Below are 15,086 nucleotides of genomic sequence, written 5' to 3' on the forward strand. Positions count from 1 at the left end.
TAATTAAAAGAACAAAATAATTCTGTGTCGTGAAGCACCTTTGATAAAATATTTCAAGGAAGACAGCAGCATTTTTTCATAATATAGGATTGCATCAATATACAGACTTTCATGAACTGCACAGAGCGACTTGAGGAATTACATACGAAGAAATGGAAAGTGATATTTGATAGACAGCTAGAACATTGGTAATGTCAACAAGGTTTCATTGAAAAGGAAAGACTTATACAAAAGACTCGCAGAAAACACTTTAGATATGTGACGACAGTGAAATTTGTGGACATATAGAGTGTAAATAATTAATTTCAAAACATGTAAAGACAACTAACAATAAGAAAATGTATATATAAATAAATGTTTAGAATAACTGTAAGGTAATATATGCAGTACATGTAAATTATGAAATATCAATCTTCCGTATCCAAACAACTTGAAAGGAAGCAAAGCTAAACAACAGTAGCATACACTCCATAACAAAAGTGTTCAACATACCATAGATCAGTTAGCAATGTAAGCTGTTGTTACATAAGCTAAGTAAAACGTTTACAGATGATGATGTTTTCTATCAAACATAACCTCAACTATTTGTGTCTTTTTTGTGGTAATTTGAATATTTCTAGTTGATATTACTATTCCAATACTATAGATGACTATGAATACACCTCTGTAACAAAGCTTTTTAGAGACATACACTCCTTCTACCAGGTTGTCACTTGACTTCCTTCACTGTTGCAAATTTCACATCTCTTCCAATCTTTATCCAAGACTACCCTTATCCCAAACAAAAATAAATAGATAACGAAACAAAACAAAACAAAGAGTAAGACCAACACAGATATACATACATGAGTACACAACAGAACTCGCTAATTCCACCACAAATGAATACCTTATAATATGCAGTATGGAACTGGCTGTCAGCTCTCACTTGAGAATCACTTTACGTATTAATTAATAACAATGAATGCACTTGCCAGGGATAAAAAAAATTGTTGACACATTCCTATGCACTTTTCTAAGGCTAGGAATACAATTTGTATATATTACAAAACATCCACTGTACAACTTTGATCATGCCGTTACTGTAGTAAGTTCGTATTTAGATAATTATATCCCTGCTTGGTAAGCACAACATATCTCAAAATAAACAAAATCAATAGTTTCATAAATGCAAGATTTGCAAAATTTGAGTTGGACTTGAATATTGACGTTGTCTCAAGCAATCTGTCATAAAATGAATATAACATTATGTAATTGGGTAGTATCAAATTTTTGGTGAATTACTAGAACGTCGCTGACACTTCAGAACATTTCTGATACGCTTGGTGGTTAACAGGGCAACAAATATGAGTGCACCATGCAGTTATTAAAAAGTGTGAAGTAACAGCAGTAGATTTTGCATGTGAAAAATCATGAGTGTCAAATAAACTATCCCTGCTGGGACCAAACATTAATTTCAACTAAAGGAGAAACAAATACGACAAAATAATAAGATGAAGAATAGGAGAGGATTAATTAGTTTCATCAAGTGATCATACTACAAAAATAGAGCCTGGAGTAAAATATGCATCATGCGAGCAATTCGGAAGAGTTTATAAGTAAAACATATTGATAAATGAAAGAAATACAATTGTTAGAATATATTTGTATTTGAGATGACCAAAACTCATACATAGGAGATTATTAAATGGAAATTAAGTAGAACCGTGCTTTTAGTATAAGAACATTCTGTGTTACGGCTCAATTATTTGTGTTGTGTGTCTGCTAGAAGCCACGACACCTGTAAATCACAAAGCTCCATTGTGTCGTTAATTTAACACCAGATCGAAAGCAAAGGAAATTTTAAAGCAAAGCTTTAATCTACACGAATAATATTTTGTTACGACCTTACATGCGCACGTGACATGACGCCGCAAAAACGGCAACTTTATTTCATTGCATTGAGAGTGTATATTAAATGGAAAGCCTCGATATAGAATAACTGCCAAATTTCGTTCCGAAACTAATAACATATATCACACATGCATCGTTAACTTTTCTCGAATGTCTCATTCAATGAAACTCAACTTAATGACACCACCTGTGACTTAACGATCTCTTTGCAAACCTAGAACGATGGAATGAAAGTGAAATACAAGTAAGCAATAGTGGCTCTATGTTGCTTCACTTTTTAGACAACAAAAACATATAGACAAAAAGGAGACCTTACCCGTGTTGCAACGTTTAAAAGATGGAAGTGTCTGATGCCGGAAGCACGTGATACATTCTTTTTCATCTTCATTTTGATTAAGATAGCGACCAAGAAAGCGCAAGAAAAAATCTTTATGATGACTATCGGAACTCTAAATACGACCGCATCTCCTAACGTACGGCAGTCCGTCACATTCGACAAATTAAACCCATTTGTTTATATTTAATTTAAAATCACTTAAGCAGTTAATATCAGATCATTGTAGGTACAAGTAGAGTGTTATTTACATGCTACCAGTTTGTAAACATATGTAAAAAAGTCAATTGTGAACATATATGACATCGCTAACTCTGCTGTTGTCAGATCCATTCAGAAATATTCACCAAATTGAAAACCAAAAAATATCAAATGGAGGTTTCTAGCCAATATATGCGAAAAAGGTTCCTGTAATATTGGGAAACGTTTTAGGCAGGAATTATAGCACAAACAAGGATCGAGAAGACAGGGGTGATTAGGGTCTACACACCCTTCCCAACAGACACCAGACCTTAACAATAGTCATCAGAACAACCCTGCGTGATGTTGTCATATATAGACTTAATGCATATAGAACAAATATGTCCCAGAATGAACCATTCAACGTGTAAACTTTATATCCTTTCATTGAAGTTACTGTTATACATTTTAGCTGTGTGGTGATGGGCGGCAACGACTACAGGGTAACGCCCCTTTTCTTCGAATTATTGATCGAACTGAAATATACTTAGCAATTGTAAAGCTTTATTGAAAATGTCTTCCTCCTTGTCCGGACATCACCCCGCGTCGGGATACATGTGTTTTTTCCTTGGTAAAACGCAGGCAGTCTCGCTTCAAATTGTAAAAGAAGTAGTTAATTTCTAACGTTTTTAGTTTGATGTAGTGGTATACCGGGAATATTTTCTTGTTTTTTAATATTAGCAACTTTCGTAAAACACATCAGTCTCCAAATATCAGTAATTGCTTCGGAATATTACAATCAAAATAAAAAAGCAGGGAAGAAGTAAATCGCGTACAATTTTTCCATTAATTGCTTATCCCATTTGTTTTATCTAGCAGTTAATGAACAATAATGGTATTGTTCTTATTTGCAATATTATGGATACAAAGTCAAACTGTTAATTAATATTAAAAAGTCGATAATAATGAAAACAAATACATCGCCACTACCTTTTCTTTATAAGTCCAACAAATGCCATTAATCGTTTTAATTTGGATCTAGAATTTCACAGTCACATTTATGTCCAGAGTTTATACAAATACCAGTTATCTTATATAAGACCAAATGGTAATTATTATTGATATAGGTTTATCTCAATTCAATAAATAAAAAAATATAGAAAGCGGAATGTCACTTTTTGTACTTTGTATTTAAACTTTCCTAAATAATAGTAATGCTACAAATAAGTAATAGTAAATATTATTTTTTGACTTACCGCAATTTTTTGAAACATGTTGAGCCTGAAAATACACTAGCAGTGCTATGGTGAAATACAGATGACCAAACAATATGATGATATCTTCCGGTTCACTGCTCCAAATCGGTCTTGGTAAAACACTGCAGACATCAATGTAATTTTTCATATTTGTTTACTTAACAGATGCAGATGTACAAATGATAACAGCTGCTGTGTTGACAGGAAGTGATGTAGCGACTGTTTTTGGTTTGTTGTAAGTGTCTAAGTATAAACAGAACTAAACAAACACGAAACAGAGTAAGATATATGAAAGAAATGATCATACGTAAATCAGGTGTAAGGCAAAAAGGAGAAAAACAAATTAGAACCTGATTTATAAAATACACCTCTTTAGGTCAGACTAAGTCGCTAACTTTCGATCATGAAATTAGTTGTATGTACAACGAGTAGCGTAAAAATCGCAATAAAATATCCCATATATCATCATAATAATCACTCGCATTTACAAAATGTGTTTTGCGGTTTTATTCGTGAGTTGTAAATAGAGTAATGGAGCATAGAAAACAACGAGATAATGACTCTTTTTTTATTACAGATAATCCCAGTATGCCCTTACAATTTAATGTTATCGTTTTGCTCGTTCACATGCGATTAGAAAACAAAGACATACTGTTTTGCTTGTATTTGGTTAGTTATATTTTAGCTGCTTTCATACTGACAAACCAAGAGAGAAACAGCGATAAATTAAAGAATAGCAATTCTTTCTTTTGTTGCACTGACTTTAGAACATTGGTTTCTTATAAAAAAAAATATATTAAAAAAACATTTGGAACGTGTTGAAAGTCATTTTACTGCTTTTATGTTGTAACCTAATATACTATTATGACTTTATGGTGTTTGTGAAGGTTAAATCCATTATTAAGTGTTCTTATAACTTGCCTGAGCATATTCCGGTCAGTCCGCGTCTGGAAAAGTTTAGCTGTGATTATAATGCCATGCTCTGAAACTGTTATTCCTTTAACTTATCAGGGTGTTTGCAGTACATTAACAGTGTTTTAACGATTTGTCCAATATATATATACTAATATATATATATTTACGCACAACTGGACTAATTTTTACAAGTCTCCTTTTGCAGTTAACTCCACGTTGGGGAGTATAGTATCAATAGTTGGTATCGTACATGTTAATCATCACAGATTATTCTAAAATCGTAATCACAAAAATAAATTTAAAAAGCTTTAAATATTGTAGTTGTCTAGCCCCACAAATCTGTAGGTGCGACTGGAAAGATATATTTTCTTTTAAATGTTGGAAGTACAGCTAGGTGTTGAAAAAACACTATTAAGTACAACTTGAGGGTACACTGTGAAAGACAAATCCGTGCATTTTGTCACCCAACATAAAATAACGTATATTTTCACAGTTGTTTGGTAAGTTGGATAAGAAACACAGATGAGGCTCCGCACTTTGTACACAATCAGAAGGTGCAACGTTTTAGATGTATTTAAAATATCTTCTGTTGATCAAAGAGGCAAGGAACTCTAAGCTGCAGTGGTCGTATGGTTAGATCACTTTCTCTCATCACGAGCTTATCTCTCAAACTGCATGTAAAAGAGAGAGGTTCAATTTTACTGGAATGTATTTAGAAACTCTGGTCCAGGGACCAAGCATTAGTGAATCTCTCCACCCTCCGTATATTATCCCCTGCTTCAATTCGACACACACAATAATATACTTCTCTTTAAAAAAAGGGAAAACAACTTTCATCAATTTTGCGCAAAAATCTATTAGCATCAAGTGACTTTAAAATAACCTTTAAGTAATATAGATTGAGGATCTAACATAATTCGAACATACTTTAAAAAAAAAAAAACATCCACAACATTTGGTAAATCTTTGGGTCATTCTACCAGTCGTTTTCTTTATTAACAGTTAATCAAATCTATATATGCTTTCTTGCTTTACATTAATTTATATTGTCTTATAGGTATACTGTGCTACATATTTTGATTTCAGTTCATTCAATATGCAAGTTTAATTATTGTAGTTTGGAAGTAACAATACTAGTATATACCATATACATTATTGGCCTCCCGGTCTGATAATACAACAGAACAAAAAGAAATGTTAAAAACAAATATTCAAAAGTCAATGATATTAACTGAAGACAATTAATCAATTGAATTCTTCTTTTTATTCAAAAATGTACACACTGGCTACATTTTATGACATAATTGTTCAAACTTGAAATTACTGTAGAGTAAAAACACAACATTTATCTTACGATTGATTCATCTCACCCTCGAAATGGAATACATGCACGTTGAATGGCAAATATTACTATTCAAATGGCCAGTGATTGAAATTGTCCAACTATAAATTGTCAAATAATAATCATTTAAAGATAAGTTATGCGGTTTGAGCACTTTGAATCAACTGTTGTCAAACTGAACGTTTAATATAAAGTAGGAGCATCTCCTGTCATTGTACGGTGTGTGTATATGTGAGGTAATAAGCCTTACGTGGGAAGGGTCAATAAAAAGGTAGTCACCTTTTTTTTGAGAAATTTTAGTAAATGGACGGTGCTTGGATGCAAAGTGGTTCTATACTTCCTTGGCAGAAAGGTTCACGAAGTTCAGCTGTTTCAGGTTTTCGGCATAAATGTGTCATTTAATTAAAAAATGTTTGGTTTGGAAGTAACAATACTAGTATACATTATTGGCCTCCTGGTCTGCCTCCTTAATATTCTGTTCATCTCTCTGAACTCTAGTATGACCATTGCCTGCCTAACACCTCCTCTTTATGCAAGGCATTCTCATCTATATTCTATCATTCTCTCCTATACGTATTCCGCCCATGTATGCTTATCATTGTAATTTGACCACCTTCGTATTTCTTTCTTTCTCTGTCTTTTACAATATCTAAAGATTCCGTTACCGATCCAGTCACACCTCCCCGTTCGCTTCTTTCTACTGCATCTTGCATACTTATGTTCGCATTGTGTTTTATTAAAATAATAAAGACCGAGATCCATCTCCTTCCCAACAGTGCACCCGTCAGCCTCATCATATCCACATCCGTTCGTGTTGTGGCAGACCTTAAACATAATTATTTTAATAATGATAACAATGATCATAATAATAGTAATAATAATACAAAATACAACAGGGCGAAAAGAAATGTTAAAAACAAAACATCCAAATGTCAATGAAACTAAACTGAGACAATTAAACATTAATATTCTTCTATTTATTCAAAATTGTACACACTGGCTATATTTAAAAACAGAATTGTCCATACTTTAAATTACTGTGGAGCAAATGTAAAACATTTATCTGACGATTTGTTCATATCACTCTCGTAATAGAATACGTGCACGTAGTATGGCGAATACTACTATTCAAATGGTCAGTGACTGAAATTGTCCAAAATAATTCGACAAAAGATAATCATTTAAAAATAAGTTATGCAGTTTGAGCACTTTGAATCATCTGTTGTCAAACTGAACGTTTAATATAAAGTAGAAGCATCTGCTAACATTGTACTGTGTGTCCCTGTGAGGTATTAAGTTTTACGTTGGAAGGGTCAATAAGAAAGTTAGTCCCCTCTCTTTTGAGAAAATTGAGTAAATGGACGGTGCTTGGAAGCAAATTGGTTCCATACTTCCTTGGCAAAAAAACGTTCACGAAGTTCAGCTGTTTCAGGTTCTCATCATAACTGTTTCATTAAATTATTAACTGTTTTCTTTCATTTTTGTAATTATCCAGTTTTACACATATGTTTGGCTTCAAATATATGCATATGTTATATACTTCAAAGGGGATTAACATATTGAAAGAACGAAACTGAATGTTCCAGCATTTATGTTATGAAAGTTTTCAAAACAACTGATACTTTATTCTGATTAATAGATTTGTTAATATTATTATATTCTGATCAATAGTTTTGTTAATAATATTATATTCTGATCATAATTTTGTTATGATTAGTATGTTGTTTCAAGGCTAGTATTTTGGACTGGTACTTTTTAAAGACTAAATTAAATGTCTTCGTATTAAAAAGACCACCAACACCAAATTCTCTTAATTCCTGAATTCCTCCGTAGAATTTCCTGTTTTGTAATATCAAGAATACGTACCATACATTGGTTACAGGTTTTCTTGTAGTGGCGTCTAAACCCATCAACCTCATGACTGGTGACTTGATCAGAGAGTCTGTAGAAACTGCATCTATCGATTAACAGCTCATCATCTGTGCTCTGGTTACCTTAAAGGAAATGTAAGCCGTCAGACAGTTACTGAAATTAAATTGAATCAATAACTTTTGGTAATAATGACGAATACCTATAATATTGTTACAAAGGAGATTAATTGTAATCATACAGTCATTGCTGACAATCTAAATGTGGAGTTAGCTATATGCTGCTTTATTATTCACTCTTAACAGGAATCTACGTCTTGTGTCTGGTAAAAAACACATATAGGCGACAGTTTCCAGTCTGTTGAATGTACCGGCCAGTATTACCGTGTATAACGTAATAAGAGGGATTAAATAGACTCAACCACAAGTTGTTATGAACGTAACTCAGTCCATTGATGCCATAATTAAAAGACTTTGATGCATTACGACTGTATGAAGCCAGTGCCTATTGTCAAACTGAGTTGTATATCATGGTCAAATTATGATATATTTTATCAAGCAAAATTATTTATCGTGCCTTCAGATGGAAGAAACATTTAAACTGGATTATAATACTAGCAGCAGTACTATATGATAAAGTTACTATATTTAGACGAGCAACCATACTATATAACAATATTACCATAGTTAGACGAGCAACAGTTGTGTATAACAATATTACTAGATGCAGACAAGAAACCGTAATATATAACAATATTACTATAGTTAGACGAGCAACAGTAATATATAACAATATTACTACATGGAGACGAGCAACAGTAATATATAACAATATTACTACATGGAGACGAGCAACAGTAATATATAACAATATTTCTACATGGAGACGAGCAACAGTAATATACAACAATATTACTACATCGAGACGAGCAACAGTAATGTATAACAATATTACTACATGGAGACGAGCAACAGTTATGTATAACAGTATGTATAACAAGGCACCAAATGAAGTAAGGTACTAGACGGGGTTAATGTTTGGAATTTAGCTCCTTCATAATGAAGTCAAGTGGGAATATTACTATAGTGACTCAAATAGTTCGTTTATGTAGAACAACCGGATGACCTTCAGGTGACTAATTCAACCCAGAGTTATTATTGGATGCAGCAGGCTTGACAATGTTGTTACAATTATCATTATTGAAAAAAAAAGGAACTACCAAATCGTCTCCAGTTTCACCCATCATTAGGCAATCCGAGGGACATAAAAAACGGATTTAAAACCTCGGTTATATTTCAATAACAATAAACGTTGCTTTCATTTCAATAACAAGGCGCTTACTTGAAAGGGAGGAAGGAAATATGGTATCTATCTAGATTATCCTCTTTATTATGGGCATTACAGATACCGCTGAAGAACTTCCTTTTCCGGAAATATCACAATGTAAGTACTTCTTTACACGGTGTGTCAACATAGGTTTTACTTTCCTGTTCACCTTGAATAAGTTTCATATTGCTTTGTTTTGTAGCAAACTTTGTGCTAGTTACATAAAAAGTTAGTTTCTATAGCATTAAGGTTAGTTTCTTTAGCTAACTTTTCTTTGTATAGAGAGCAAAACCTGTTATGAACTCCTGAAAGTACACGGAGTTAACCTAGTCTACAGAGACGCACCAACATGGAGAGTAACGATATCTTCTTAATATGGTGTTAGCCAGGCCCGTGGCCAGAGTTAGCATTTAGTTGGGCACAGAAGTATTAAATATGTCATGTGCAGCAACGTCAGGAAGGACAACGTCCTTCATCTCTATTGTTTGGGGTAACAAGTTTAAATGCAAAATTCATCTTTTGAATACCTTTTATTTGTTGTAACACTACACTTTTCTAGCATATGTATCACAGCTAGTTATTGATCCCTGCTTAAATTATCATCTGAATATAGTTAAAATGACGTATTATTTTGTTAATGGAAACTTATGATGTGACATAATTACAAGCTGCTTATGTGCCGGTGTAGATTTGCTTCGCACTTGTAGACATCTCACTAATGTGAAATGTTAACTTATCAGTATTTATTGTCGGGGCAAATTCTAAAGCTTATTGATTTACTTCCTGAATGTTCTTACATGAGTAATGGAATGTAACATACGACAGCCTTACCCATTATGATGTATGAATAATTCAAATACAAGGGGACGTGAATGCAGTAGTCGCTAACGTAGCGACTGGTGATCGGTACCCGTGCCATTGGAACAAGATAGTGATGATTTCCTTTATACCTCTCCTCGACTTCCACCGTATAAATGATCTTGTTGTAGAGACGTGAGCTGTATCTGTATGCGTCTGTAAGTTAAAAAGTTCCATAAATGCGTAATACGATCGGAAATAAATAATAAAATAGCAGGCGTATAAAGGAAGAACTCTTTATCTACATGGTCCAGTTTAAACTACAAGTCGTTATTTCACAACTGTAATATGCAATATGTTAGTCAGCAGTAGCACACACTTATTTCATATGATACACACTGCTACAAAATAGAAAACTACGACGTTTCGGAATTACACGCATGAACAAAGTGAGCTAATACAACCAACAACAGTAACAATGTAAATATAGGAAAGAAGTGACTAATCTAAACTAGTGAAATTTTATAATATTTGAAAAACAAAAGCTAGATTGAACAAGTCTGCGGTAGCTTTTATCGCAAAAGTGATATTAACAATGTTAAAGTTCATGTTTCTTGTGCTGTGAAGTTTTTAGCAGAAAAAATGTTTTTTTTTTAATATTGCATTCCATATAATCATTCACAAATAACTTTATTTGTGTGTAATTTCCAATTCGATAGTTTATTCAGTTTTAACTGAATACATAATCTGCTCACATACATTGAGATGATGACCACCGCGTTATAATATTATTGTGCTTACATTCGTGATTCGTTCCGGCATAGTCGTTGTATTCTGGAATAATCGGCGACGGTGCCTCAACTTTTTCCACATCTGTCACTCGTCCAAGTATTACTACATATAAAAAGCAATTTATATTCGTTAATTATGGTTTTTGTCATTACAATTATATCAAATTTGTTAGAAGTAAAACTTTACATGTGTTTCTGACCTGGCCTTTGCCGAACAAGAAGGTCTCTCAAACCTATTTGCAATTTTGTCAACGGAAGACAAATGTCCAAACTATATGCTCAAGTGCGCTGATGACATCATCCATTCTGTTGTTACCAGATGCATTTAAAATATAAAACAACATTTACAATTTCGCGATACAAACTGCTATGAATATGTTATTTTCACTAAAAATTTCAGAAAAAAATCCAAAAAAAAAACAAATGAGTAATATGTTCTTGTTATATACTCACCAAAGTCAGCGTCACAGTATGATTCCTGGGGATGTTGCGGTCGACACATACATGCTTTGGGAGCAAAAAGGATAACACAGATAAACCTAAGCAAATACACACACGCATACTCATTGAGTTGAAAAATCCAGAACAGTGATAAAAATTGCACCGTTCAACGGGATTCAAACCCGGGCCAATAGCTTTATATGCGGACACCCTAACCAACTAAGCTTTGGCCACTTATTGTCTGTACATAGGTTTGAAACCAGTAAGGGAGGTCGTAAATTCACTGTAGGTATTTGCCTGTGTCGAACAATACTAGTCCTGTTTGGATGACATATTTGCCTTACTGCAGAGATCAATCATAATTTTAACAAACTCGAAATCATTTGTGAATACTAGAGCCGGATTTTAAAGAGATACTTTGAACATAGCTCTGTTAAATGTAATATAAATGAACGAAAATCGGCGAATATATTATAAAGAAATTTAACTTCTACCAGTAAAAATAACCCAAGGAATGATTTGTTAAGAGAAATGCATAACGCGAGCAAATGGAAAACAATAACATAGGGTGTGATTTTGCAGGTATTAAATACATTCAGAATGCTGTCTTGGACAAAATTCAATGAATTAGCACAGTAACAACTACTTTTTACTTACGAAGTTGATAGCGCCTCTTCACGGAAGACAGGCTAGTACACGTATAAACACCTGTCCACAAGTGCGCAATAAACAACACAGTAATGGACACATACCAGCACATGTTATAATATGAATGCATTTTGTCTGTTTCTTTGAACCTCTGACCGTTCATGTGACAGTGTATTCCTTCCTCTGTATAGTGTGTTCAATGTATAGGAGTGTCATGCAATATTATCCAGTAAGTGAATAAATATATCCTACTGTCTGTTGTTTGACACTCATCGTTTATATCGAATATTTCAATTTGGTACAGAAACTGCCAGAGGTCATAATATCTCAGCGATTATGGATATACACAACTGCAATTAACTACAACACTATAGTTTAATGATATCTTATCGGTTTCCATACAGAGAACGCTACAGCCGAAATACTTCCTGTCGTGGCTACCTTAGTCTGGTGACCAATTGCCAATAGTCTAAATTGCCGAACATATTTAATATTATTCGTAACATGTAACAGTACTTCATATAGGGAACTGACGTATTCAATGTCTACGTTGCTATTTTATAATGTAGATTCATTCATAACCCGGTGGAGGAGAAGGAGATTGGACCTAGATGCGATCTGGAGACACATTCGCGGACCATGGCGGCAGGTGCCTTTGATATAAGTCTACGATCAACAAACTATGGTTGCGACCCAAACACGTGTTACGCAATGTTTTCCTGCTGGTCACGGGATTTTTACAAACGTCTCCTAAAACCTTATTGTACAGTTTTCGAGGCTTACCGACATACATGGTGCATGCTAGAATTCGTATATATGAACCTAGATTCGGAAGAGTGTGTGAGTCGTAGGTCAAAGGTCATTTCTCATGACAATTGCGTGTGTCGAGAGTGATATAAGATGCAAACTGCTGACATAAACCATAACATTATTCCAAACTCTATAACCAGACAAAATGAATACTACAAATTCCAGTTTTAAATGGTTTTCATGTAATAGAAAAACATGTTACACAAATATACAAAATAGAAAGAGGATATAATTTTATGACTAATCAAGGGGTACTTATAAATTAAAGCAAATTCTACATTTCAGGGTTTTCACCAACAAAAAAGTGACAATTGCATTTCAGTCTCTGTGACCTCGCTCCTGAAGTATATCGATAAGCTTGTCTTTAACTTGGCTTACAAAACAGCCCAAAAATGAAACAAAAGCTCGCACGGCTTCATGGAGTCAACACCCTTGTGAAATAAGAGGTCGAATCAGTGGTATATTATTTTTGCTTTTGTAATGAAAGATTTGTCAACTTATAGGAGGTTAATTAATTTAAAGAAAACTGGCATAAGGTCACGTGATGACACAAAAGTTAGAACAATGACTCATGGGAGAGTTCAAATATAAACACAGTTCCAATATGAAGGAATAAACACTAAAGAACATGTGTAATATTTTACTTTAACGCAACAATAAATTGTAACTAGTGCACCTTTGCTTAGCACCTTTGGATGGCGTTGTTTTTATAGTTTTCTTTGCTTTCACCTTAACAGCAATGCACAACGATCGAGAGTATAATCAACACAATTTATATCAAATAAGTCGTACAAAATATTGGAATTTACAGCTTAAATGCCGTGTACGATATGTTCCTTCTAGAAGGGGTTTCATAAAATAATTTTCTGGTGACTAAAGTTGGTTGCTTTGAAAAATTGCTAAAGCTTTTCTAAAGATGTATGCGGAAAACACATTCTCGTAGCAATGTCTTATCGCAAAGATATGTATTTGCTTTTTAAGGTTGTCTTATATTTTTTAAATACATCTGGCAACAGCAGACTGAATGATGTTATCAGGGTAATTCAACTGAAGATGTCTTTAGTTTCCTTTAATATTGTTCTATCATTTATCCACAGAGGGAACATATATTTCCACAAGAAGAGGATAAAATGACGTTTTAAGTACATAGAACTCAGACAGCTAGGTAAACATTCCAAATGCATCAAGTATCAAATATTAATCAATAAGAATATTATAAAAAAAAAATAAATAAAAAAAAAACTACAAGTAAAGCTTTCGGAGAGCCTTCACCAAAATGCCTTTTACAGACACCTACTATGATCCAACCTACAGGAGTAGCTGACCGTTTCCAGTCAAAATAGGTTATAAGCAATCAATCGTATCTCATTAAGGGGCAATTCACTGAGTAGGGCAGTTTCAAATAGAAGTGTAGCAAATGTATCTCTAAAAAACCATTATTAACTGTTTGACACAAGAGAATACGTTTAAAGTTGACATCATCTACAGTGTCTTTTCACAAACCAGAAGACCTTGCAAGGTCTAAAATTGTATATCTAAACTGATGAAGTAGTTTTGAATATCGTTCTAAAAACAAACAGAACAATTGGAAAATATTTCAAACGATTATGAATTGATAAAGTTACTGTTCTTAAATGATATATCATATGGTTAGGACTCCCGCAAAGGAAATTTCGATATGCATACGATCTTGATCTTCCAAGTAGGACAGGCTGTATGACCTACATATACAACGGTTGTTTTGAGGGACATCGCAGCATGGATCTAACTGAATTGGTACTGGTTCTCACACAAAGAACTGCGTATTGGTAGTTATGAACGGTCATCGCAATTGCTGTATATATGTATTAAAATTAAAAAAAAAAAAAATCCGACGCAATTGAGTGTTACACGGTCGTACTTTGGCATACAGACATATTGAAGACCAGCTGTGCTAGCCGGGAGACACATATTTAACATTGTTGATACTAAAAGAGGTGAAGGTGTGTGTGTGTGTGTTTTGTTTGTTTTGATGGGTTGGCTATGTGCGTACCAAGCGTGGTTTACTCAGTTCAATTCGGAATGTTTAGCGTACCAGTGCTTTATGTATAGGGCATATAGAAAGCATTACGTATCGACATATTTACTTTGCATTTTTTTTATTCTAAGAATAGTAATTTCATGTTGCTGAGTCCTGATTGGTCCTTTTTATCTTTTGACCGAATCTAGGATTTTGATTCGATTGTATTACGTTATTTTCTTGAGGGTCTCAGTTCATGGCTTATACAACACAGTGATATTTTTCACAGGTAGCTGCTTCGTACGTATATGGCGTATTTTACGTGTTTTTGGATGATAATAAACCCGGGCCAGGAAATCGACTGAGCAGTTTCTAATAGCTTATATCAAGAGACATGCAATGACAATGAGTTATTAGTGTGTACTGGAGAGACTCTCGACGTAAAAATTTCCCAAAATTTGTCCACACGAGACGTTCGTGTGGG

The 15,086-nt window shown here is 33.8% G+C and overlaps 2 protein-coding genes across 3 annotated transcripts in view; both read right to left on the bottom strand.

The window, feature by feature from the left end:
* Positions 1 to 15,086, bottom strand: part of LOC139982552 (uncharacterized) — a 217,401-nt gene that overhangs the window by 126,243 nt on the left and 76,072 nt on the right. The window lies entirely within an intron of this gene.
* Positions 5,824 to 12,053, bottom strand: LOC139983446 (metalloproteinase inhibitor 3-like). 2 transcript variants are annotated; one of them, XM_071996995.1, is made up of 6 exons: positions 11,803 to 12,053; positions 11,158 to 11,211; positions 10,673 to 10,807; positions 9,947 to 10,129; positions 7,787 to 7,914; positions 5,824 to 6,745 (listed from the first exon to the last, which is right to left on the bottom strand). In XM_071996995.1, the coding sequence occupies exons 1-6, from the start codon at positions 11,954 to 11,956 to the stop codon at positions 6,488 to 6,490; spliced, it is 912 nt and encodes a 303-aa protein (XP_071853096.1). In that variant the 5' UTR covers positions 11,957 to 12,053; the 3' UTR covers positions 5,824 to 6,487. The 2 variants fall into 2 exon arrangements, with proteins under 2 accessions (XP_071853096.1, XP_071853097.1); XM_071996996.1 differs by having other exon boundaries at positions 10,715 to 10,807; positions 11,803 to 12,050.

Source organism: Apostichopus japonicus, chromosome 16 (genome assembly GCF_037975245.1).
Source record: "Apostichopus japonicus isolate 1M-3 chromosome 16, ASM3797524v1, whole genome shotgun sequence".
NCBI lineage: Eukaryota > Metazoa > Echinodermata > Holothuroidea > Aspidochirotida > Stichopodidae > Apostichopus > Apostichopus japonicus.

Coding starts and splice junctions, on each gene's coding strand:
- LOC139983446 (XM_071996995.1), bottom strand. CDS start 11,956: ATGAACGGTCAGAGGTTCAAAGAAACAGACAAAATGCATTCATATTAT. Junction 11,212..11,802: donor GAAGAGGCGCTATCAACTTC/GTAAGTAAAAAG, acceptor TTGCTCCCAAAG/CATGTATGTGTCGACCGCAA. Junction 6,746..7,786: donor AAACCTGTAACCAATGTATG/GTACGTATTCTT, acceptor ATTATGTTTAAG/GTCTGCCACAACACGAACGG.